Raw genomic sequence first — 25,903 nt, forward strand, 5'->3', positions numbered from 1 at the left:
CTGGCGTCGCCGGCGCGACGAACCCGGCACGACCCTCACGCTGTGCCATTAGAAAAAAATTAAACCTGTTCCACTCACCGTGAAAGCTGTCGTAAATGCAAAGCAGTGATTCGCCATAACGGCCTGTGGCACCGTCATCCGCTTCCTGCTACTACCCATCATGCTCTTCGCCTCCCTGTCGCATTTCTCTCTTGATGAATTGAACGGAGGTTTGTCCAAAGCAGTTCAAATTTCCCGCCTTCGCAGTGCTGGCGCGCCCCCTGCCTGGAACGAACAGCGCGAGCGGTTCTCGCACGTGCCGGCACCTTACTGCGCAGTGCACAACGCGTTCTTTTTGGCGGTCCCATCTCCCCGCGATGGGGACTCGAGTAAATGCGTCGCATAGGGGGTGGGTGTATTGCGTTAACGTTTAGTGTTTGGGGAGTTGGTGGTAGGGAATGCGTTGTATCAGCAGCTTCTTGACGTAGTTTGAATGAGTCAAGGATATAAGGCGCGTTAGTAGCCTCCCATTCTGTGTCGGCTTTGTGGCGCAGTGGGTAGAGCACCATGTACATTGCGTTCCGCCCGCAGGGTCGAAGGATCGAAACCAGGCGCCGGATAGTATTTTTTTATATAGTGCATGGGGAGGGGTGCGGACAACGACGGCGCGGACTACGACGGACGTCAACGCGGGTGACATCGTGAGTTACAGAAATGCTCTGCATTTCTGATAATGCTCTGCCGGCGCGAGGAACCCGGCACGACCGTCACTCAGTACCTTTAGGAAAAGGAAAAACCTAGCGCACGTGAGCCCGTGCCAAGCGGCGAACGCCCGGCGTCTTCCAGGTTTCCGCGTGGGCTTACGCCATATGACGAGCTCACGCCGTCGTCGTGCCCATCGCGTAGCGATCGGCGCGCCAAGGGTCCGCCGTGCGGAACACGATGACGACGAATCCGTCAAGCCATCCCTTCCGAATTCGCACGTGGATACGGCCACCGCACCACCTGACGAAGAAGTGGAGGTCCACCAAGGCGAGTAAGCGCTACAAGAATATTTTCCCTATGTGGCTGTGCCGTCGGAATACGATGACGAAAGGGATGCCCACAATTGCTGCGGAATAAAACACTATATACTTTGGCGGTCTTTGCTTTACAGTACCGTCTTAAGCGGCTTTGCACTGGTGGTGTCCGGCTGCTCCCTCTCTCCTTCGATCCGCTCTCAGAGGGGGGAGATGGTAGGTCAACCCCCCGCTCTGCTGTTTCACCTGCCTTGAACCACGAGTACAAGCCACTGCATTTTTTTCTAAGTATTTTTGCGAGCTTCTCACGTAAGCAAGCACGAGAGAACGCGCAAGCCTGGTTGACAACAGGCGCTTCTCGCGAGGCGCACGCTAACGCGTGCTCGGTATGTTTTCTTAGTATTTTTTGTTCCTGGTAACGCTCGAAAGCAGAACTAAAAGCTTAAACAGCTGGGCAGTTACAATCGTCATTTATTTATGTTTGGGGATGTGGCGATTAAAGCAGTTGGAATTGTTTTCCGTAACCAGGTTCCTCCCATGAATGCTCATGTACTGTGAGCAGCCGACAATTGCTTAACGTCCACAACTTCCCTGCGAACATAAATAATATTTGACAAGTATAGTTAAAACCGGCGGGATGAAAACGTAGTCTGGTCGGCCAGTTGTCATATAATTAGTTTTGAGACACTTTTGATAACACAAGAGCTACAGCCGTAGCATCCGATTATGACAATTTGTTTTTCATATACGTACATAATATATATAGCGCGACGTTATAGTTCATCATATAACTTTGCGCCAATTATTACCCACAGTAAACTCTTTTAACGCGAACGAGGGGATCATACGTTGGTATGCTTAAGAATGACGAGGGTGACTTACTTTGTCCTGTCACGCTCTGGTACAGCCGTAAATCCAGATCTGTCCCACACGATGTCGAAGAGGCCGGCGCATTCCCTAAGTGCGAAAAAGAATCCATTTACGATCTATTGCTTTATTTATGTAGTAACTGACGTCTTAAACATAAATTACGCCTTCATAGGAAGGTGCCCTAATTGTCACATGCAAAGCTGCCGTTTTCCTGCTAATATTTTATTGGTTATTTCGCTTAATTGCCTATTTTTTACTGCTTAATAATTTTTGATACCTCCGCTAATCTGATTTTATCCACCATACTAAAAATGTCATGCTCTGATGCTTTGGGATGAGCTTCTTGTATTTTGAGTTAGTTGTCCAGCTTTTTTCCCACATGCTGCTTGCCAAATAGTCGCTGCTGACTCAGTGATTGTTGTTAGGTTTTCATTTATGGTGTCGACAATGTCTTCGTTGCTCCCTTCTAAAAGCACGAATTTTTTCTAAAGGGTTATTTTAAACTCCTGCGACCTGTCTTTGACTGACTTGATGCTGCGTTTCTAACTTTTTTAATTTCCTTTCTTTCCTTCTTCAAGATCTAGCCTTACTTTACATTTAACTCTCCTATGATCACTACCCCTAACCTGGCGAGCAGTGGGAGATACTCCTGTTCACCTGTCGAACTGAGGACAAACACGTGGTTGTGACTAGCTCAACGCTAGCCATGACAGAACATGGACTCCTGGACTAAGGGATAACAGATAACACTTACAGTATTGTTTAATAAAGTGTTTTGCCTCTTTCCGCCAAGTCGAACCACAAGTACGCATTGAAAGTAACCCTACTACTTGGACGCGCTTAATAAAACGTTCCTGAATAGGTGCGGGAGATGGCCTTTCTACATATCACTATGCCTGACCGTAATCGCGAATCCCTCCTTGGTATATTGCTCCGGGAAGCTTTTCGTGTTCATGAAAGGAAATCTGTACCCGCGTTCGTTCGATTTGTCGCTTACCTTGCCCGTCAAGGACTACGGCGTACTCACCGAGCAGAAATGGTCTCATATACTGAATCTGATGTGTAGATAGATCCCAGTAAAAGAAATTGTCTCCTTTACACCTGTCTTTATTAAAATCATCTTGCAACACAACAATAAGACAGACCATTTTCTGTGCGAATAGGTGCGAACTCTTCCAAACTCTGGTAATGGTGCGACGGAGGTATGCTGATCAAAAGAAGCAGCGTCATCGTACCTCAAAGACTGAAGTGAGTAGTGATTGCTTGGTATCCTACCCTCGCACATTCTGTCAGAGTAGCAGCCTTGAGAATTGCGTGTACTTTTTTTCCGCAGTAACTTGTAAACTGGGTATAGTGCTCTGGATCGGACGAAATGTCACGCCATTGTTGGCTGAGCCGTCACTATGGGCGGAGTATCGAGACCGGGTATCAGGGTTGCCTTACCTTCGGAAATCAAAGAAATTGCAGACAAATACTCGTAGTCGCTGGTCAGGAGTCTGAGAAAAAGGAGTACAAAAATCACTCAGAAACAATTGCCCAGGTTTTCTACGATATCCGAGGCATGTACGGAGACTTCCAACGCCAGTTACAAGAACACTGGGATATAGTTACAGCTGCTTTACCGTGAGTAACGTCAGCGTTAGATACAGCGTCGTGGTTCTAGCAAACGTAATTATCGGCATTACGCCCCAGTCGCGCCAGCGCGAGGAAATCATTCGCATCCACACGAGAAATCGACGTATAAACCTTATGGGGTTCACCAAGACATCATTGCCATCCGAAAGATTGGCGGAACATTACTAGCACGCCAGCATTGTGTCTTTCACAGTGGCGAGGAAAATACAGGAGGGAAAGGCAAGGTTGGTAGAATTATAGCTGGACGTTTTTGCTCTTTGAGAAGGGCGCGGAAAAGAGCTGCACGAAGGACGGTGCACGCAAAGACGGCGTATTAAAAAAGCAAAAAGAAAAGCAAGAGAGAAGTCAAAGAAACGACAACACACTGGCTAGTGTTTTTCCACAACGCCAGAATGCACCAAGTGTCCCAGCAAGCTACACTTCTACAAAGATCACTTTGCCGCGAGGTCAGAATAAGGAGTGACGCGCAATTCATCAAGGAAATGAACGCGGCGCACCAAGTCTAAGAAATATATGCAGGTTCTTGTAGGATGCACTTACTTTGTAATCTAGGACATACTTTTTACGCTATCCAACATTTAACTAACTTTATCAAAGTGTAGCTTTGATTGCTTCTAAGGCCTATTTTTTACTACAACTGATTCTCTCCGGACAGAAGACTCGAATGCTGTCGTCGAACACAGTTGCCTATTAGGCAGCGCTGGTGTTCATCACTGACTTAAAAGCCCGCGCTCTGGTAATTAATGTAAGAAAATGTACCCCCAAAGCCAGGACCACTGGTTGTAGGCTAATACACATGAGCCAGAATTTTCAAATCTTTAGTGTGTTCACGTGCGCTTCAATGATGCAGGTATTTATTAGCCTAGAGTTCTTGATACACAAATGCATGAAAGAAAAGCACGGACGCAGTCAAACAGGCATCTGAAGTATGGCATGAAAATTCTGAGAGAAAAAACGGAAAGGTTATTCAGTGACATTAGGGGTTTCTTGTTGGAAAGTCACTCCCTTTTGCAAAGTTTATTTTGCTAACATTACGAGCCAAAGAGTAAATTCCCTGATTTACCGACCGCGGACGCAATACCTATATCTACGCAGCGGCTACCTGTAAAATCTTGCAGTTGATGACCGGACACGTGGCCTCTTCAATCTCTAGGTCGTTCTCCGAAAAGTATTCCCGGATGCACTCCTCGACGAACTCTACGCCGACCACGTTGTGGCCAAGGTCCATAAACCTGCTCGTTCAAAACATTCAAAGCAGCAATGAATCATCTTGGCTCTTAGAACTATATTGTTTGGTGTAACGCTATCACTCTTTGGTTTCTACGCCTCCGAGAAACAAAAGCTATGCAGCATCAAAACAGTTAAACTTCAAATTTTTAATGAAGATACCATCATGCTTGTTTATGCAGCTACGGTCGATTTGTCGTTAACATCCAAACGTCGAATAGAGAGTGGTTTTAAAATTCCCACGTAAATTCGCAGGAGCCTACCGCATCGATGTCGATCTTCGTCACCCGTATATCGAACTGATAGCTGTGTGAAGTGCTCGTAGACAACCCTGACGGCTACCGCATCACACTTTTACCAGAGAGTGGTCCAGAATGATTGGAAAAATTCTAGGGTTCATAGTGCGTCGATTGCTCGCGTGATGCATCCGAGGTTAAATATCGACGGAGAAGTAAACTGCGTTGATGGGGCCATATAAGGGCATTAATATACTTTAAACAGGGCGTACAGATTTTCAAAAACGATAGCCTTTCTTCGGCTGCTTAAACCAGAAAATTTTGTTTGTCTGTCTGTCCCTCGATTCGTCCACCCTCCTGAGAGTTCCAAATGTTCTGAACCGATACGTTTTTATAAAAAAAAGAAACATTTTAAATCACTGACTCCAGTCACACAATTTCCACTTGTCAAGCTTGTTGACTAAAAAGAAAACATTAGGCCTATTGAGCGGAAACCATCAGCAGAGAGAGAGAGAGAGAAAGAGAGAGACAGCTCTTTATTAGATGAAAGCAGAGAGGTTTGACGGCATGTTGCTGCCTACATGCTACTCTGCGGGGATGGGGAGAAGGAAGTAAAGGCCCTAAAAAAGGTAGGGCAGAAGAGAGGGAAAAAAGGAAAGATTAAAAGAAAAAGGGTACGTGAAGCTTTGCGTGGTGACGTAAAAGTCCGCACGGTCTCTGTGACGCCGATTTCGCGGAAATAGTCACATAAGGAAACCAACACTTTTCTCTGTTATGATGGAGACGGCAAGGGTCCAAGCAGACCTTTAAAAGATATAGAACTGTAGTTGAGGCACTCAATCTTTTGTGCGAGGTGATTTATTTCCTGGATGTATGCCGAACACTCTAGAAGGACGTGCTCTACTGTTTCCGCAATCCACAATTATCACGATAGGGATTGGAAGTTAGACCAAAGCGATGGCGATAAGAGTTCGTGAGTGGTGCGTTGAGACGCAACCGGTGGAAAAGAGTTTCAAGCTTACGTGGAATCCGCTCTGGTAGCCTCATTCTTAGTCCAGTGTCTATATGGTGCGCGGAAAGGGTGCCGAGTTTTAGGAAAAGACCAGAGGCAGTTTCGTTCCTCGAAGGCAAGCTCCTTCGCTAGCACTGCGGCCTCTTGACTTGTGAAAAAAGTCTTTCTCACATTTTGCACCTATCGGCCTCTGCGAGCTGCCTCATCCGCTTTCTTGTTGCCGAGAATTCCGCACTGTGCAGGCATCCATTGTAGGGTCGCTGGGTGACTGGCGACGTAGGCGAGCTGGTGCAGGTAAGTCATGTCACGGCACATGCTCGTGAAGGCTGAAGCAGCTGACACGCCGCAAGGTTTGCGACGCCGCCTTCCAGTCCGTGAATATTGCCGCGAACCATATACGGGTTTGTTTATTTATCGTTTGTTTTTAATGCCCGGCCGCACCTGGATCTGTTATCTGTGTGCCATACGAAGCGCGTGTTCCATTCTTTATTTTTATGCCGCACGGCCTATTTCATTAAGTTAAGCAGAGTGTTTCGCCCTAACGCCGCTATCCCAGAATAATCTTCTGTGATCTACAATGTTCTGGATGTGAATCGACGGTTCCAGAAACTCTCGCGCCGAAAGATAAAAGCCTGCACAGAAGACGCCACGGCATTCGATTCTGCGACGCTCGCCGACGCAGGTCACTTTGTTGACCACTGCTTCGCCGCATCTGTATTCTTTTGAGTTGTTAGGGGAGCACAAGTTCGCTCCAATAAACTTGTTTCTCCTTCAAGACAACTGCGTCGTCCTTGGCTTCGTGACATCTGGTAAGGTGCGGGGTGCTCACCCTTGATGACGACCTCTGCAAGCCGCCAGCCCAGTCCAACTAGAGCCAGCCTCCGACTGCAAAGATTGCCACCCGAGCTCGGTCTTCTGCCAGAAGGGCCCAAGAGAAGGAACGCTGCAACCAACACCATGGTGCAAGAACGAGCGTCGCCAATCGTCCGGCAGCAGCCCCGGGAACCACCATCGTTCTGCAGATCCCCCGGAGAAGATCCCGAGGACTGGTTGGAGAAAGTGGAGCGCGTCCGCATCTTTAACAGGTGGGATGATGAAGAAACCTTCCGCCATTATTTCTTCTCTCTAGAAGATACGGCCCCAACGTGGTTTGAGAACCATGGAAGCTCCCTAACCAACTGGGCTCTCTTTAAGAGCGAATTCTTTAAAACATTCGCTACCGTCGTGCGAAAAGAACGAGCCGCCCTCTTGTTGGAAACGCGCACGCAACATCCCAACGACGAGGTTGTGATCTTCGTTGAGGAGATGAAGCAACTATTTCGCCACGCGGACCCCGATATGACAGAAGAAAAGAAGCTACGCTTCTTAATGCGCGGTGTAAAGGAGGAACTGTTTGCTGGACTTGTCCGAAACCCGCCAAAACTGTCGCCGAATTCGTGACGGAAGCCACTACAATTGAGAAGGCCCTCGAAATGCGTGCTAAGCAGTACGAGTGGGACTTAGTTGGCGCGGCTAATGCGAACTACATCGACAACATGCGGTTTCCGGCTGAAAGCCTACGCGAGACCATCCGCGCAGTAGTGAGAGAGGAGCTGCGGAAACGTCTCCCCACGCCGCCACAGCCCCAAGTCGCAACCCTTACCGACGTGATTAGAGAAGAAGTGCTACAAGGGGTATGAACTTCTACGCCATCCGAAGTACACCGAGAGCCACAAGCTATGACATACTCCGCGGCTGTTTGTCGGCCCCGCCCTGCTCCAACACGCCGTCAAGAGGCAGGCCCCACCGTACCGCCGCACAATGGCAACCGCCTGACCCCCGGTAGCCCGAAACCAGACGCCGAGGAAGACGGACGTATTGCGAACTCCCGATAGTCATCCTCTGTGCTACCACTGCGGAAAGGCCGACCATATCTACCGTCGCCGCCCATACAAGAGACTCGGACTGCGTGGTTTCTCCGTCGACGCACCTCGCCCTCTCCCTGGCCAACGACCACGTGAGATCGACGAGTATCTATTGAAACCAGCCGTGGCCCAGAGCGTTTCAACCGTTCGCCGTCGCCCTACCCATACCAATCGCCAAACCGCCGTAGCAACGCTGATTTCGCCCGCGGAAGGTCCCCCAGCCCACGCGGGGGAAACTAAAAGCAGCAACTTCTGGAGGTGAAGTTGCTCTACGGCGAAAAACCGGAAACCCTCCAACGACGCAAGGACGCGCCGAAAATAGTGATTCACGACATGCCCTCATCCCGACGACCCGACCTAACCCTGACGAGACTCCCGAACACGACGACAGCTATACGGTGTGACGCGTACCCGACATGACCGAGACGTCCGCTAAGAAGACGGTGACTACGACGACGCACAGTGCCCGACCGTCAACACACACAAGCCGAGATGCGACGCCCCGACGAACCCGGAACTCGAGGAAGGCGGCATCCGACGTCAAGGTGTCCATCGACGGCTTTGACGTAGTCGCCCTCGTAGACACGGGAGCCGACTACTCAGTAATGAGCGGACCATTTGCGTCTAAGCTGAAGAAAGTTATGGCAAGATGGGACGGTCCGTACATACGCACAGCGGGAGGACACCTCGTGACGCCAAGTGGAACGTGCACATCCTGCGTAACCATAGACGGCACGACGTACCCTGCCGCGTTCGTCATCTTGCCTAACTGCTCCCGCGACGTAATTCTCGGAATGGACTTTTTGACGGACAACGGCGCAATAATTGAGCTGCAGACCAAGTCGATAAAGTTTTCCTCCGATCACTCTGTGACGTCGGAACTGAACCCCGAACACCGTGCAGCTGTAATGATCGCCGATGATCATGTCACCCTGCCACCCCACGCAAGCTTGGTGATCACTGTCTACTCTGAAGGTGCTGCTCCTGATGCCGACGCTATCGTGGAGAGTGACCACAGGTTGCTTCTCGACCACGGTGTGTCTGTCGCAAGAGGCAATGTGCGGTTTGAGCAACGCAAATCCCACGTTTTGGTCACCAATTTCACCGAGGAATACCAGCATTTAAACAAGGGCTCTGCAATTGCATTCCTCGAAGAAACGCAACAAGCAAGTGACGTGATCGCAGTCGCCGACTTTGAATGCGCACCCGAAGATACCTTCAAGTTTCCGCCTTCCTTCGACGTGAATCCGGCGCTACCGCAAGAACAACGGAACAAACTATTGGCTTTCCTGCGTCGCTACAGCGAGTGTTTTTCGTTGAACTCGAAACTACGAAAGACACCTCTAGCGAAGCACCGAATAATAACCGAAGATGGAGCCCGACCTACCCGACAGTCGCCGTACCGCGTCTCTTCCCAAGAGCGGGAAGCCATCCGGACTCAAGTCGATGACATGCTCAGCGACGACATAATACAGCCATCGAAAAGTCCGTGGGCTGCGCCAGTCGTACTCGTGAAGAAAAAGGACGGCACTTTAAAGTTCTGCGTTGACTACCGGAGACTGAACAAAATCACCAAAAAGGACGTGTACCCCCTGCCACGAATCGACGACGCCCTGGACCACCTCTGCCACGCGAAGTACTTCTCATCGATGGATCTGAAGACCGACTACTGGCAAATTGAAGTGGACAAGAGAGACCGAGAGAAGACTGCATTTATAACCCCGGACGGTCTGTACGAGTTCTAGGTGATGCCGTTTGGGCTGTACACAGCGCCAGCAACGTCTCAAAGAGTCATTGACACTGTGCTGGCTGGCCTGAAGTGGCACACCTGCCTCGTCTACCTCGACGACGTTGAGGTATTCACCCGGACTTTCGATGAACACCTTGCAAGGTTGGAGTCTGTACTCGAGGCTTTTCGCTCGTCGGGGTTAACGCTGAAGCCCGAAAAGTGCCGCTTCGCTTACGAGGATATCACGTTTTTGGGACACGTCGTCAACGCCGCGGGAGTCCTGCCTGACCCGACGAAAACATCAGCCATAGCCAACTTCCCAAGACCGAGAGACAAAAAGAGCGTGCGAAGATTTCTCGGACTGTGCGCATACTACCGGCGCTTTGTCGCAAGCTTCGCACGCATCGCAGAGCCACTCACGCGCCTGACAAAAGATAGCACCCTTTTCGCCTGGGAAAACGCTCAAGAAAAAGCATTCTGTGAGCTGAAACAACGCCTGCAAAACCCGCCCGTCCTCGCTCATTTCGACGAAAACGCTAAAACGGGAATGCACACGCACGCCAGCGATATAGGTTTGGGGGCCGTCCTAATCCAAAAGCAAAGCGGGTGCGAAAAGGTAATCGCCTATGCAAGCCGTGGTCTGTCGAAGGAGGAGAAAAACTACTCTGCCTCCGAAAAAGAGTGCCTGGCAATCATATGTGTCATTTCAAAATTTCGCCCATACGTGTGTGGTAGACCGTTCAAGGTTGTGACAGACCACCATGCGATGTGTTGGCTCGCAAATTTGAAGGACCCCTCTGGCCGTCTTGGGCGGTGGAGTTTGCGCCTGCAAGAGTTCGACGTTACAATCGTCTATAAATCCGGCAGGAAACACTCCGACGCCGATTGCCTGTCCCGCGCCCCTGTCGACCCACCACCACAAGACTCCGATGAAGACAGCGCGTTCTTCGGGGAGTAGGAGGTGGAGGATAAACTTTATTGGGAGCATCGTAATGTGGTGTGGGGCCCTCATTCCAGGACTCCATTGGAGACCCCTGCCGCTACGGCCCTTTCCACCAGCCTAAGCTGGGAATCGAGACCAGAGCTGGACAGCTCCTTCTCCCACTGCTCACGGGAAGGGTGCACGATTCTTGGAATTTTGGGGTTTGCCGAACACTCCCTTACCATATTCTGCAGGGTGCCCGGGGAAGCGCAAACTTTGCACAGCTGGAAGTACTGAGTGGGATGGAGCAAGTGAAGTTTTGAGGGATGAGGAAACGTATTTGTTTGGAGGAGCCGGAGGCAGTGCTCCTGCTCTTTGGTTAGGGATTCATGACCGGGGGGATAGATCATTCTTTGGCACTTTTAGTAACCCGTTATGTCTTGATACGTAACCAAAGGACACGCAGTCTCTAACCTACACCCTCGTGTCGCCTGGCGGGATAGATCTCGGGCGATGTCATGGGTGGTCGTGTTGCCCTTGAGTGTTGAGTGGGCTGGCGTCCAAACAATCTTCACTTTTCTTTCGGGTGGCTTTTGCAGCAGGATTTCAGAGCCGTTTTGGAAATTCTACCACGAAGGAAGTTTCGGCAAGCCTGTTGCGAGTCCGTAATAACGGCATCCGCATTTGTCCGGGAGATGGCCAGAGCAATGGCCGCTTCCTCTGCCTGGGTAGTGGTTGTGAAGGGCAAGGTGATGCTGGTGAGGTGGTTCTCTGTTGAAGTAACCACGGCGGTCATGGCTCCCCTTCTGGCGTAGTCGGCGGTGTCGGTGTAAACCGTGCGGTCTCGGTCCCTGTGTCGTTTGTCGAGAGCGTGCGCTCTTGATTCTCTTCTCCCTGCGTGGTGAGTAGGGTCCATCTTGCGGGGTATAGGTGCAACGTCAATGTTTATTCTTATTCTTGGAGGTACGTCGCGTACTTGCTGGGATCTTTCTTCGGGGGACGCCATTCCCAGTCTGGTGAGGAGACTCCTCCCGCAGGGCGTCGTGCTTAGTCGCAGACGCTGGCTGGCGAGGTGGGCCTCGACTAGTTCGGCGGCCGTGTTATGTAGGCCGAATTTCAGAAGTCTGTCGGTCGAGGTACTAATAGGGAGCCTCAGAGCATGCTTATACGCTTTCCGGATCATGGTGTCAATTTTGGCCAAGTCACCCTTGCTTAATATAGAATAGGGAATGGCGTAGGTAATGCGTGAGATGACGAAGGCCTCTAGCAGACGAAGGGTGTCCGCCTCCTTCATTCCCCTCGCTTTGGTGGTTATTCTTCGGAGCATGTGGGTAATTTGTCCCGTTGTGTGACTGAGCCGGTTAAGAAGAATGGTGTTTCAACAGTCCTCTTGAAAAGTCATACCGAGGACTTTGATGTGAGGTGACGGTAGGATGGTATGGCCGTCCAGGGTGATCTGTATGCCGGTATCTTGGAGTTTTTTTCTTCTTCTCTTTCCGAGCATAAGAAGTTCGGGCTTGTGTGGTGAGCAGGAAAGCCCGCACGTGCTTCCGTAGTCACTCACAGCATCAGCGGCCAGCTGGAGACGGTCCTGCATCTCGCCTACCGAACCCTTGCCTGTCCAAACTGTAATATCATCGGCATATAAGCCATGGTGCAGATCCGGGATGGCCCCCAGGATGTTAGGTAGGCCTATAAGGGCTATGTTAAAAAGTAGGGGAGATAAAACCGCTCCTTGCGCTGTGCCTCTGCCACCCACGTCAATGGGACTGGAGGACAAGTCACCAAGCCTGAGGATGGCTTTTCTATTTGATAAAAAATCTCGGACGTAATTGTAGCGACCTAGCCGCCCAGCAGCGTGCTGACCCCGACTTGCGCTTAATGATCGACTTCCTCGAAGGACGAAACGTCGCCGTGCCTAGAGCGTTCAAGCGGAACTTACCAGCATTCAGCCTCAAAAACTCCGTCCTCGTGAAGAAGAATTTCAGCCCCGGAACGAGAACGAATTGTATACTTGTCATCCCCGCAGACCTTCGTGACGAAATTTTGGAAGCGTCCCACGACGACCCATCTTCCGGACATCTCGGCACAGCTCGCACTATAGCAAAAATTAATGCGAAGTACTTCTGGCCCCGCCTTACATCCGACGTGACCCACTACGTTCGGAGTTGCCGTGACAGCCAGCGACGAAAAACGCCGCCTACAAGACCCGCCGGATTTCTGCAACCGATCGCCGTCCCGTCGAGGCCTTTTCAACAGATTGGAATGAACCTTCTAGGCCCGTTCCCTACGTCACGATCAGAGAACAAGTGGATTGTCGTAGCGACAGACTACATGACGCGTTACGCAGAGACCGCCACTCTTCCGAGGGGGACTGCACAAAAAGTGGCCAAGTTCTTTATAAACCAAGTTGTGCTACGACATGGAGCCCCTGAAGTCCTAATCACGGACCGCGGAACGGCCTTTACCGCGGAGCTGATGAAAGGAATCTTAAGCTACAGCAACACGAATCACCGAAGAACGACGGCGTACCACCCCCAAACGAACGGACTAACGGAACGTCTGAACAAGACGATTGCGGATATGCTGTCCATGTACGTCGACGTTGAACATAAGTCTTGGGACGAAGTCCTCCCGTATGTGACGTTTGCGTACAATGCAGCGACGCAGGAAACTACGCAGATGACACCGTTCGAGCTTGGTTACGGAAGACGGCCGACTACGATGCTCGACGCCATGCTTCCGTATGTAGAAGACGACGATCTCAACGCCGACGTCCAAGGATACCTTCAACGTGCGGAGGAGGCCCGCCAGCTCGCTCGAGTTCGTATAACGGATCAGCAGCTGGTGGATGCCAGTCGCTACAACCTCCGCGCCGAGACGCCGAGTACCAACCAGAGGATCGTGTGTGGGTTTGGACTCCCATTCAACGACGCGGACTCAGTTGAAAGCTTCTGCGACGTTATTTCGGACCCTACCAGATTCTACGACGTGTTGGCCAATTAACCTACGAAGTGATCCCCAGTGGTGATTCCGGCACATCACGACGACGCACGCGACCCGAAGTCGTCCACGTGGTTAGCCTCAAACCGTACTTCGCAAGATGACGAATTTTTTTTGGCTGTTTTGATGTTGCTGTATGTTCGGACTGTCGTTTTATTTTAGCATCGGGTCGATGCACTGTTAGAGGGGGGGGGGGGTAATGCCGCGAACCATATACGGGTTTGTTTATTTATCGTTTGTTTTTAATGCCCGGCCGCGCCCGGATCTCTTATCTGTGGCCCATGCGAAGCGCGTGTTCCATTCTTTATTTTTATGCCGCACGGGCTATCTCATTCAAATTAGCAGAGTGTTTCGCCCTAACGCCGCTATCCCAGAATAAACTTCTGTGATCTACAATGTTCTGGATGTAAATCGCTGGTTCCAGAAACTCTCGCGCCGAAAGATAAAAGCCTGCACAGCAGACGCCGCGGCATTCGATTCTGCGACGCTCGCCGACGCAAGTCACTTTGTTGACCGCTGCTTCGCCGCCTCTGTATTCTTTTGAGTTGTTAGAGGAGCACAAGGTCGCTCAAATAAACTTGTTTCTCCTTCAAGTCAAGTGCGTCGTCTTTGGCTTCGTGACAATATATACCATTCTGCTGGTGGCTGATGGAGAATGCAGCGCAGGGCTTGTTGAAGTGCACGGAGCTTGGAAGACGTGGATGAGGTTGTTTGTTCAAGGTGGTAGGACAAGGTTTTGCCCGTGGACGATATGAAGACGCCGGGTGAGCTACCGTCCACACATAAGTGGTGTTTGTACTGTTCGTTCAACAGAAAAGAGATGTGGGCTCGATTTTTGCAGTAGCAAGTAAAGAAATACGCATTGAAAGCAATGTTTTCACACAACAATACAAAAACGCTCGCGGCCCCAACATAGTACTCGTGACTCGAGCTCTTCGGTGTAGGCGGTTGGGAAACTCTGCCTCAAAAAACGGCCCGCACCTGGACTCCCCTCCTTTGGAGCGTGCGTACGGTGGCGCCACTGCGGCCACCGCACGCACTATCCAAAAAACCAACTAAATATTCAAACTGACAATTTAACCATAAATTTTGTTTTAAATGTGCATAATTTTTTTATTTTGTGCTTCCGTAAGTTGTTCATTGCTTTCCTAACTGCGATTTTTTGCGGAGAATGTTTCTGCGTCTGCGAAACTGCCTCGACGGGTTGGCGCTTGTGCGTACACTCCGGCACGGCGTATATGTCCTACCTGAAGTACTAAATTTGCAGTTATCGCTCGGCCTACATCACACTACATGTTTAAACTAATCCATTAGCTGATCAAGTGGCTCTAAATAATCCTTTCAAGCTTGCGTGAAGCCTTCGAAGCGAATGTTTAACTTCCTTGCTTCCGGGCTACATGTTTAAACTAATCCATTAGCTGATCAAGTGGCTCTAAATAATCCTTTCAAGCTTGCGTGAAGCCTTCGAAGCGAATGTTTAACTTTCTTGCCGCTGGAAGACCGCAGATGACGCGCAGCAGACGACACTGCGTAGGCGACAACGCATCTTGTTAAACACACATACGCAATTTTTTACTTCTCTTGGTACGAATGCATATAAAACACTGGTGTGATTGAACACCTTGGGCTTTTTCGGCACAAAAAATTTACGTAAGCACCGAAATACCATTTTTCGGCCACCTCGTCGAGCGGCAAACCACGGTGTATAGTATATTTTTTTACCAACAGATGGCGCCACTGTAAAACAAGATCCAAAACGGTGGACCAATCGGGCGGCCACTTCTTGATGCATGGGACCTATGGGAAGTTTCGCCACTCCTACATCAAGTAACTGTGCTAGTGACAGCATTCCAATTTCACCAGTAATGAAAGGTTCCAATAGATGGCACGCCAGCAGTGGAACGCGGGAAAAATTAATCTTTAGCGAACGTCCGCCGTATTAATCGTGGAAGGAGTGACACGAGAGGGAAAGAGCGTGAGAAGTGGACGAGAAAAGGAAGAGGGGCACTTCCGTGGCAGCGGCGGCGGTAAGATATTACCTTTTGAGGACGTCTGCAGCGAAGTGAGCACATATGCGACCACATTTTAAAGATGCCATTAGTTTTTTTTTACTGCCTTCCCCACTCTTTTTTTAATTTTGATGTTGTAACTTACGTTGGAACTGCCTTATTTCCTGACCAAATTTTGAAACAATTACTGAAAAGTGTCGATTAATGATGTAAATAGCACAGTTGGCTCCTTGGTTTGTTTAAGTACCAGTACTGCCGCGCATCACATTCCAATTGTTATATTTGTAGCTTCTGAAAGTTGGCTATATACGTTTTGTACTTGTAGGACGGCCAGCGACAGCTTTACAATCCTTCTTGTTTCAAAAACAGCGTCAAAAAGAGCCACAAACACCGAACGAATCATGGCTGCGGTGTTCCTTCAGATACCATTTTATTCGATTTGTAACGTGTGGCAGGCGTCACCGAATGAGGTAGGTTGATTGCCATTTTAATTTCATATTTTACCTTATTTTTGCATAAAATACGAAAATAAGACTAATGACTAAACATACCTGCAAGTAAGGAAGCTAGTTGCAAGCAGACAAGCAGGCATTACTATCACGGCGAGTGGAGTCTTCAATTCATGGCCAGTCGACGCCCCTGGTATTTTTAATTTGTTTGCATTTGTTTTTATGTGTGCAAAGGTGTGTAGCAACTTTTCGTTGACAGCGGAAAGAGAGAAGGGCGGTCTAACCTGGCTCTAAAGTATCTACAATGGTCGTACAGCTCACAGAGAAAAGAGTGGGGGGGAAACAACTGGCACCTATCAGCGTACCGGCATTACCGTTGGGTCTCGGTAAAATTGTGTACACATTTTTAATGCGTCAGCATTCTGTGACCACTTTCCTCGGGATATCGCCGTCCGTCCGTAACATCACGGGTTGAGCCCTTTCGTGATGCGCGGGGGCCTGGGCACTTCCTATGTTTGTATAATACCAATCAAATGGGGCCTGAAGAAATGCCTTCCCACCGATGCATGCGGGCGTTGTAGTCATGCCGACTTACAAAGGCTTGGTGTACACCCATCGTGCCCACTGTATACAGTGACTCGGTCTTCGTAAGTAATGGCTCTCTCACATTGCTCTGAGATATCGCAGTGAACTCTATACATAATAAAAAGACGCTGCCTGGGTTGAAAATGGCGTCTAAGAGAGGCGAAGAACAAGAACAAAAAATGAGATATACTTTTGCGCTAAGTGTGAAAGCCGTAGGGGGTTCCGCAAAGAAAAACTTCGGAGCAGTCAGCATATATCTGATGGATGCGGCATGAATACCTAGGCGCAATTGGAGAATTCTTAATGGAAGTTCCCCTCAGTCTTTTATAGCGAAGCCTAAGTGTTCCTACTAATGGTGTGTGTAACGCGAAGATGCCCTGCGGGAGAGCCAATTTTCTCTGACGATGATGATGAATGATCGCGGGGAAGTGAAAGGCATAGAAAAACGGTTGCAGTTGCAAGAATCGAACACGGGTCCCTCGCGTTATAAAGCCGGCGTCTATCCAGTTGCTCCATGTCTTTTTTGTTGTCGTTTTCAACATGGTAATTATTGCAATACATGCCAATGTAGAAAACGATATTTACAAGACATATTTACAACTACTACATATACAAATGAGTTGATTACGTACACATACAAAGAAGTTGATTACAAGATGAAAAAAAAACACTAAACACAATGAACAATTATGTACACTTTGTTTAAAACGGGGGAAACTTTGAACAACTAGTAAGGAGAAGATACCACTCACGGAGAGAACCATTTTGGTCGTTAACGTCTTTAAGATTAATGATAATATGCCAGAAGTGTGCTCTGGAAGAAATCATAGGCTCAACCTGCCTATCAATCATTCGCGTTTTCAGTAAATTGTGCAGAGTGATTCGAGAAAAACAATAATTTTGAAACGGTCAGAGTGGTCTGGAACAGTCAGAAGACAACAAAACAATCCGTCCGAAGAAAGCTTCGCGTTCAACCATCGTCGTCGTTAGACGGAGGGACGCGTGATTTTTCGCATGTGATCTTTTTCGTCGCTCTGAGATCTGCTCGCCCCGAGATCGAACACAGTCGTCCCCTGGCGGCGGCAACATGAACTGCACCTAGCTTGGATGGCGCTCTCGCGTCGTCTCCTCGTTCACGTTGCGCGCGGCGCAAGACGCGTTCTGCAGACGATGAAACAACCAATATGTGTATTTTTTTGGCAGAAAGCAATGACATAGTTACCTCTGCTTGCGCATTTCCTCTATAGACGCAATAATCAGCGGCCGTTGAGGGTTAATGCGGTGGTATAACTGCACAAAATATATCCGCTGTGGTGAAACGTGTTATACGTGTGAAACGTGTTATAAACATTGCTTCGACACATTGCACTTTTCTTATTGATGAGTGAAGTCGTCTGCCTTGTCGGGAACGTCAAAGGGGGCTTTTTTAAGGTGGCGGGCCGGTTATTTAAAGGACAAAAGGTTTATACACGAAACGGGTCAGAAGCGACGGGACATGTTCATACCCGTGCATTTGCCACCCGCTTGTAAAATCGCGCTGTGTCCCTATAGAAAGAAGAAAGAAACAAAAACAATTACACTGCACCGGAGCCGTGCGCTATCACCAAATACATTACGGTGGACGTATTTTACACTGGAAAGCGCCTGTATGCTCTAATTCTTCCCGTACTTTTTCAAACATAAACACAGTTTTGGGAACAGTCGCTGCTTATAGTGTGTTGCTAATTGTAAGTGTTATTTAAAATACGTTTCTGTGGATGCGCACGAGTGTTTCGGGGGATTTTTCAGTAAAATTAAGCAGTTGTGAGTTTGCGCCTTTTCTGTGGCAATTTCGTGTGTCATTTTCGTTTATCTCATTTTCAAATCCCGACATGAATCAGCTTGTCCAGAAATGTGTTTCACTCAGCATAACAAAATGCGTAATATGGTGACGTCTTAATCTCTTAAGGTGGACCCAAGTTTATAGGAGGAGGAGTGAAAGAGAGACAACCTTTAATAGAAAAGGATGACCACTGGTCACGATGGGGGAAAGGAATGGGGAGGGAGGGTAAGAGAAAATAAACAAATAAATGCAGTCGTTATCAGTAGTCTCAATAACTGGGCCAGTTCTTGGAACCTGCATTTCATGGGCCAGTTCATGGTGAGCGCAATAGGGTTTGTGCAAATTCACCAGTTCGTTCGGGGGAGGACCCGCTCAAACAACCCGTGCCAGACCGCTTTTAATTGAATAAACAACTATTTCATATCATAAAGTGGCGTAATATATTGCCCGTTATTGCCCACATGTGCGGAGGGTGTGTTCCGTGACTGATTTTTTAATTCTTTCTACAATTCCCGCTTTCAATACAATTCTGAAAAAGGCGAGCCCTAACTCCTGGACAATCTCGGACAAAAATGGGGTTAAGCAGTTTTGAAAGTACCGGCGTGTACTCGTGGAAGTACCGCTTTTTCATCGCTACGGAATTCGACGCCGAGTGTACTTTCAATTGCAAGTAATACTGATAACCAACGTTTGGCTTTTCGTGTTACATGCGTTCTATTCTCGCTGTGCTTGGAACGTTTGCGAAACTCCAACCCACCCTCAAGAAATTAATGCGAAGCCAAAAGCGAAGTTCAGTTTACAACACAAATTAGTTACCGAGAACCCGTGGAGTGGTTTCGTAACGAGACATAAAAGGGGAACGTCTTGCTCATCTGCAAGAGGGCAACTCCATTTGCGATCTTTATGGTTCGTAAGAGACATTACGCGAGACTGCAAACACATCTCGCTGTTTTAGGCACCTGTTAGATTTTAAAAGGAACGTAAATGGTCAATAGTGCACCCGTAACACGAAATCTGTGCTGACAGTGGGGTCCCAGAAGCTTGGTTTAGGCGCTGTAAACCTGATTTTCCCTTTGCAAGTCTAGCTAAGCATCAGGTGTTGATTGTACTGCGCGCGTTGCAATTTTAATTGACATGTTCACTTGCGATCAAAGCAATAATTAGCGATCTGACACCGTTATTAATCAACTCTGCCTCTAAAGTCGATAAATTTTATTTAACTGCACGCAAAGGACCTGTTAGAACGGTTGCACTTATATCTCTGCGCTGGTTGGAATTCAGTAATTTTATGTTGCCCTTCTAACTCAAAAAATATATTGTAAGCTCTTTAAAAAGATGTCGTGGCAGTTAAGTGCTGCTACCAATTGCAAGACTGCGTCCCCCAAATGCAAGACTGCGTCATGCTACCAGTGAAAGCGATTGAAAGTGCTGTTGTAAACTGAATTCCGGAGATCGAGGCTTCCTGATTTGTTCCTATTTGATTGTATTGACGACTCAAAGCCACAGGCTGGAAAGACCGACCTTGCTACGAGCCACGGCGTAGAAGTTCTTTTTCATTATTGAGGCTGTTTTGAGGTTCCCGGTGGATCACCGCTTTCTTGGCGTAGTAAAAAAAAATTATTGCCGCTTCCATGCTAGACATTGAACGTTGAGGAACCTAACTAAGCATACCACTCTTGCCTGCGCCTTTTGTGCGCACATACGGCGCAAGAAAGGCACGAAGCGCTCGTACGGTGCGCATTCTCCCGGGCCGCTCAGCGGAGCATCCACATTAGCAGCGCGACGCTGTCGCCACTTACATGTCGATCTCGCGACGAATAGGCCCGAATGGCGCCGCGTGCGGGTGCAGCATCTGCCCCAAACGTGCACCAACTCACCACTTCAGTTCATGTGCTTTTCCGCAGAAGGGAATGAACACTCGCGCCTGCTTCTTTCCGGCCAGTATAACGTCCTTGTTATCCAGAAGAAGCCTGCGGGAAATTAAAAATATGCACGAATGTCAAGTAATTGTATCAAATAAGAGTTAAGTTAGAACGAAAGGAGCGAATCCTGTCAGCGCACTAACCGTTCACCACGGAAGCATCGAGTGGGTCACTTGACGTGTTGCCGGGTCCCTTTAACGCGTTGAAGCTACACTTGGGAAATGATACTCGCCGTAGTGAAGGGCTCGTGACTAATTTCTACCCGTCAGGGGATTCTTAAAATGCGCATAAATCTCAGCCCGCGGGCGTTTTCGCTTTTCGCCTCCATCTGAAAAGCAGTAACCGCGGCCTGGGTCGAACCCGCGCCCTTGGACTCAGCAGCTCAACGCCTTAGCCACTGAACCACCGCCGTGGGTTTAGCGGCACTTCTGTTGTGGTCAATGTTGCGCGCTCCGAAACTGGTACTTACTCCAAAACTCCATCGATTTGCCAGACTGCGCGTCCTTGCTGCCACTCGTTGAGCCAGTATTCCTCGCCGTCGTTCTCTGGTGCGCCGTACATGACTGCTCGAATGCTTGCTGCTCGAAGCTGCCGTGAAATGCCTCTGATCAGAGCGTGGAGAGGATAGTGAGGCTCAAGCTGGCTAACCAGGTGTGCGCGCCCGGTGCTTGGAACCTGCTGTACATCCAGTTCGTAAAGCAAACACGAGAAGCTGTGAAACAAAAACAACAAAAGATGCAGGTACAGTTGAACATTTCATCCAACTGCCGGAAATGGGGGGCGAGAAGGAAAGCGAGAATATAGTAACATTGGATAGTGTCCTGACCCTGCCGGGGTTTGGTTGCGGTGAAAGTGGAAATACCTTAAATTTTTTTTCGTCGTTTTGTTGTAATTTTTAAGAGGACGTTCTTTTGTGCTAGCTGTGTGGCGGGCGACGAACTAATTCTGCCACTCGTTTGATACTACGGCGAGCTTCCTCTGTGCGCGCTTGAAGGAGAGAGAGAGGCGTTAGCATCCGTGCTCTGCTGTATCTGGCGTGATTTTAGACCTCGAAACATTTCGCCACTCGCACGCTGCGCTTGCTTTTTGTGCTTTGACGCTAAAGTTTTTCCGAAATCTTGAGTGCTTGCAGAACGTTCTCAATTAACACCTGCAGTGTATTTAGTTTAGGGGGTCCCAGAGCACCCCAGCAAATAAAATCCCGGTCCCTCTTCATTAACGTGGAACCTGGGGAGGGGTGAAGCCTGCAGTGTATTAGTGCATTCAAAGATTGCAAGTCTCTGCCTTGCCACGCTGCGCGCGCTGATGGGGTGCTGGAGAAGCGTTGGTGCGAAGAGAAATCATGCGCTTGCTGAGGCGGTGTACCAGATTTAAGCAATTTGCATGCCCCATCTGCCCCAGTGTGGGGTAGTGGCAGTGGTCAACGCGAGCGCAGTGCAATGCCCGCGCCTCGGCCTGGAGGCTATTGAGTAAGAGAATTTATAAAACCACATATCACCTAGCAGCGACTAGTGGTAACAGCGCTGCCCGAAAAAAAATTTAACCAGTTTCCAAGTACTCCGGGCAGCCTAAACTTTGCTTGTGAGAACTGAATTTATTATAAAACCACATATCAGCACGCAGCGTCCAGTGGTAACAGCGCTGCCCGAAAAACACACAAAAAAAAACAATGAGTTTCCAAGTACTCCGGGCAGCCTACACTTTGCAGAATTTTCTATGGTGTTGAAACAATTAAACTACTGTTAAATCAATGCACAAAAAGTTCACATGTGTTCAAAGAAAGAGTTCAGAAACTCGTTGAAAGTCAGTACGGCATAATAGTGATGCTCAAGATGTTATTCCTGACCGCTATGAAACGCGTGGAACAGCGTAAGGGGAAGGCTTCTTCACCTAGAACTGCCAACTAATTGTGTAAGTGATTCATAAGGATTGACCGCACACTCCACAGCAGTGGAAACATCGCCCGTTGGGGTCGGGCGCGAAGACACGCGGCATCACGATTTCGCCACAATACAAATGCACCAGCACACATCAGAAGGTTCACCAACGTGTCATTTGAACGTGTGCTCATTCTGCGTGTAGCGCCAAACAACCTACTTAGCACAGTCAAAAATGTTACCGTTACACGACACTGAAACAAAGCATGTTCCAATGACTCAGTGTGCCCGCAGTGCTGGCACCGTTAGGAACCCACAATGCCGTATCTCGCCAAACGGTCACACGTCGGAAGAACTTGCCAGCCACGCAACCATCCAAAATCCCTAACATCAGAAGGAAGCTGCGTCGAAGTCAGCTGATGCCAACGGACACCGCGTGATCTTGCTATCTGCTGATTATCTAATTGGTTTATTGCCAATTTTTCGCACAATTCGCTTGCTGTACTTTCCCTAAAATTTAGGCTTGGCAAGGTAGACTGGACGTTTCTCAGTGTTTTGACAACATAGGCATAAAATGGCGGGGACTGCTCAGCAGTGGGACCGGCAATGCGTTCGTCATAAACATTGAGCGGTAAGTTCCCAGAAAGTACTGCAGCAGCGCCCTCCCTGGCTACTCAGTTGAGTCCACAAGGTCGAACACTGCGCGTACGGCCAGCACGCTACAGATGGTTTGCAAGCAAGGCAGACTGAAACCACCCATTGACTTGGGCACTCTCAACAGCGCACGCGACGCTGTTTCTATCTTGCCCGCCCAAAAGAACGACCCAAACTTTGTGGCGAGCTGACGGGTGAAATGGCGCGGCGGTTACGCTACGTGTGCTACATAAAAAAGCGCCGCCGAGACGGACGACTTAATTATGTAGCTGCGCTATGCGAGGGAAAGTCTTAACTTTGACGCAACCACAAAACGCTGCTCCGCTGTCTCGAGGAGGCGCTACCACGTACTACACGCCACTTCACCCGAGGAATCGAAAACCACACCAAGTACTCGAACTCCCGTAACCCATTCTACGTCGCCCGCCAGGGTAGATGCAAATGTGCCGAAGCGAACCGCCATACTTTTGCCCTTGTTCACTCGAGCTCCAGACAGCTCACCGTACTCATAAAATGGCCGCATAAACGCTTGATAGCTGTCCTCGTCCCGAATGAACAGGGACACATCGTCCGAATACGCAGACACCTTGACTTGGCCTATGCCTGGCAACGGGAAGCCGCGGATGGCGGTATTTGCATCGATACGGCGGAGCAGCGTGTCTAGACAAATCACAAATAGCAGAGGCGACAAGGGGCATCCCTGCCTTATCCCACGGGTGACGGAGAACGGACTACTTAATAGTCCGTTGACAAGGAGTCTAACGCTCACGTTCGAGTACAGCAGCTCAAGCATTGTTACAAAGTCGGCCGGAAAGCCGTATTAACGCAAAACGCCTGCCAGGTATCGATGTTCCACTCTGTTGAAAGCTTTCGCTTGATCTAGGGAGATGAAACAGCCAGAGGTGCCAATCTTCGTCGCATACCTGAACAAGTCACGCGTCAATGCCAGGGACGATAAAATCGTGTGACCTGGCACGCTGCACGTTTGCGCTTGGCTGATAATATTGGGTAAAACGACACTGGTGCGTCTAGCCAAAATGGATGCTACGATCTTGTAGTCCGTGTTGAGGAGTGTCATCGGTCGATACGGCTGGAACTGCGTGGGATCCCCGCTTGGCTTCGCGATCAAGATTACGCGACCCTCACGGAACGATTCTTGCCTTACCAAATGCAATATGTATACTTTCCTCCGTACTGGGGCTATAATCTTCTGAGAAAAGTTAGGTCCCCACTGCCATTTATTTTCTTTTGCACTATTCTTTTTGCTTCATGAAAAAATATTCATAAGGTACAGGACTTGCAAGGTTTGGAGGTATATCGAGTTTTATGAGCATACATTTTACACTAAAGGACCCCAAATAGCAATACCAGGAACTGTAAACATCACATAGCAATGTTTATGAGTTCCCTGGTGAAGCCCATGGTTGAAATGTGATGACATTGTTGCTAACGCATTCTTTTATTATGAGGATAGCTAGTACATGGCGTCTTGCATTACGGGCCTGCCGGTGGATGTGGGGTCATTTTTTTATGTTGCAAATGAAAAGCCAACAGCCAGTGCCCATTAGTTTCGTCTAGTATTACGAGGTGCTTCATGGCAGGTATGTTACGTCTATAGCCCTTTTTAGAGTTGACTAGAACTAAAATGAGCAAAATATTTTTTATAAAACATTCAACATTTTTTTGTCAGCAGCTTTAGTGTTTTCTACTTTCCACATTAGGGTTTTTGTCTGTTTTAATGACATTTTTGTTTTGGTAAGGTGCATAACCAATGTTGAAAGCTTTTCTGTATACCTTTGGTAGCTATACAATTGTTAGAAAATATTTTGCTGGATAAGGCAGCCTAAACTCAGATTATTTGCATTTAGAAACATTAAAATCAATTTCAATTGATTATAAATTTCGGGCTGTTCTTATGCAAAGCTGCACATGGGATATAAAATGCACCGCAGAGGGGGATTCTGGATTACCTTTGGGAACTTTGGGACACTTAATGTGCACTAAAAAATCCACACATGGGTTTTCTCACTTACTGCCTCCACTAGAAAATGGCCACCAATTTAGACGGCTACTCTTAATAGTATTTGACGTACATTTTAAGATAATCTCAAACATTATAGCCACGAAATTATTCTCTACAACAGCACCCAGCGGGCGCTGTTGTAGAGAGATTGTGCACTACACCAGAGACTGTACGACACTGTCGTGATCTTTGACATCTACAATGACCTCTACAAGGACAGCTTATACTGGTAGAATGTTTCATACCATAATTACTGTGTGGTCAGAGCTCACGTGTGAAGTAAGGATACTCCTGCTTCAGCAAGAACCGAGGATGAGCCCCCTGCCTTGTTCTGACAAAAAAACAGGCAAAATGTTTTAAGCAGTATTAAGAAACAGGGTTGAAAGAAAATGAGCAAGAAATTCTTTCAAAATATGGAAAGCAATGCGAAGAAATGTTTATTTCAACTTCATGTGTACAAAATAATATCTCATTAAGGCTGATAATGGTGTCTAACTAATGACTGTTCAACAAACTCATAAAAATATTTGAGCGGATGAAAAAACCAGCGGTAAACACAGGACACAGTTAAAAGAGAACAACGGGGCAAGCTTGTCCCGTCGTTCTCTTCTGCATTCTGTGCTTTCCGCAAATTTTTCTCCATTAGAACATGTACCAACTAGCCCAGTCCGACTCCTTGGTATCATAATTATATCGATTGTCAATCCTTACAGAAAGTTGGAAAAAAAGAAAGTATAAAGCAGGTGACCAAATTAAAACGACAGCAGATTGGTCAGCTTTTCATTTTGAGTGATAATATAAAAATAATGGCATGAATGAAAGTGAGCAGCAACCGAAGCACCATGATGCTAGCCCGACATTCCACTTTTAAGCAAAATATACGCTTTCAATGCTACATAGGCCAAACATACAATGAGACAACCCTTTAGGCACACAAAACCATGCCATAATCTTTAAAAAAGCTACAATTTAGTTGACAAGAACTGACCACAACAAATTGGAATTGGCGACTAGATACAGTTTCAG

At 48.3% G+C, this 25,903-nt stretch overlaps 1 protein-coding gene across 1 annotated transcript in view; it reads right to left on the reverse strand.

The window, feature by feature from the left end:
• The window catches only part of LOC144157790 (putative thiopurine S-methyltransferase), a 35,949-nt gene extending 14,990 nt beyond the window's left edge, over positions 1-20,959 (reverse strand). Inside the window, exons 1-5 of the mRNA XM_077688549.1 lie at positions 20,793-20,959; positions 20,279-20,371; positions 4,606-4,735; positions 3,312-3,364; positions 1,881-1,955 (exon numbers count right to left, since the gene is read on the reverse strand). Of these exons, the coding sequence (XP_077544675.1) occupies positions 1,881-1,955; positions 3,312-3,364; positions 4,606-4,735; positions 20,279-20,371; positions 20,793-20,884 (443 nt within the window). The 5' untranslated portion in view covers positions 20,885-20,959. The remainder of the gene's footprint in view (positions 1-1,880; positions 1,956-3,311; positions 3,365-4,605; positions 4,736-20,278; positions 20,372-20,792) is intronic.
• Positions 20,960-25,903: the final 4,944 nt, after the last annotated feature.

Source organism: Haemaphysalis longicornis, unplaced genomic scaffold (genome assembly GCF_048455015.1).
Source record: "Haemaphysalis longicornis isolate Haplotype H1 unplaced genomic scaffold, Haemaphysalis longicornis Haplotype H1 scaffold_10, whole genome shotgun sequence".
Classification (NCBI taxonomy): domain Eukaryota; kingdom Metazoa; phylum Arthropoda; class Arachnida; order Ixodida; family Ixodidae; genus Haemaphysalis; species Haemaphysalis longicornis.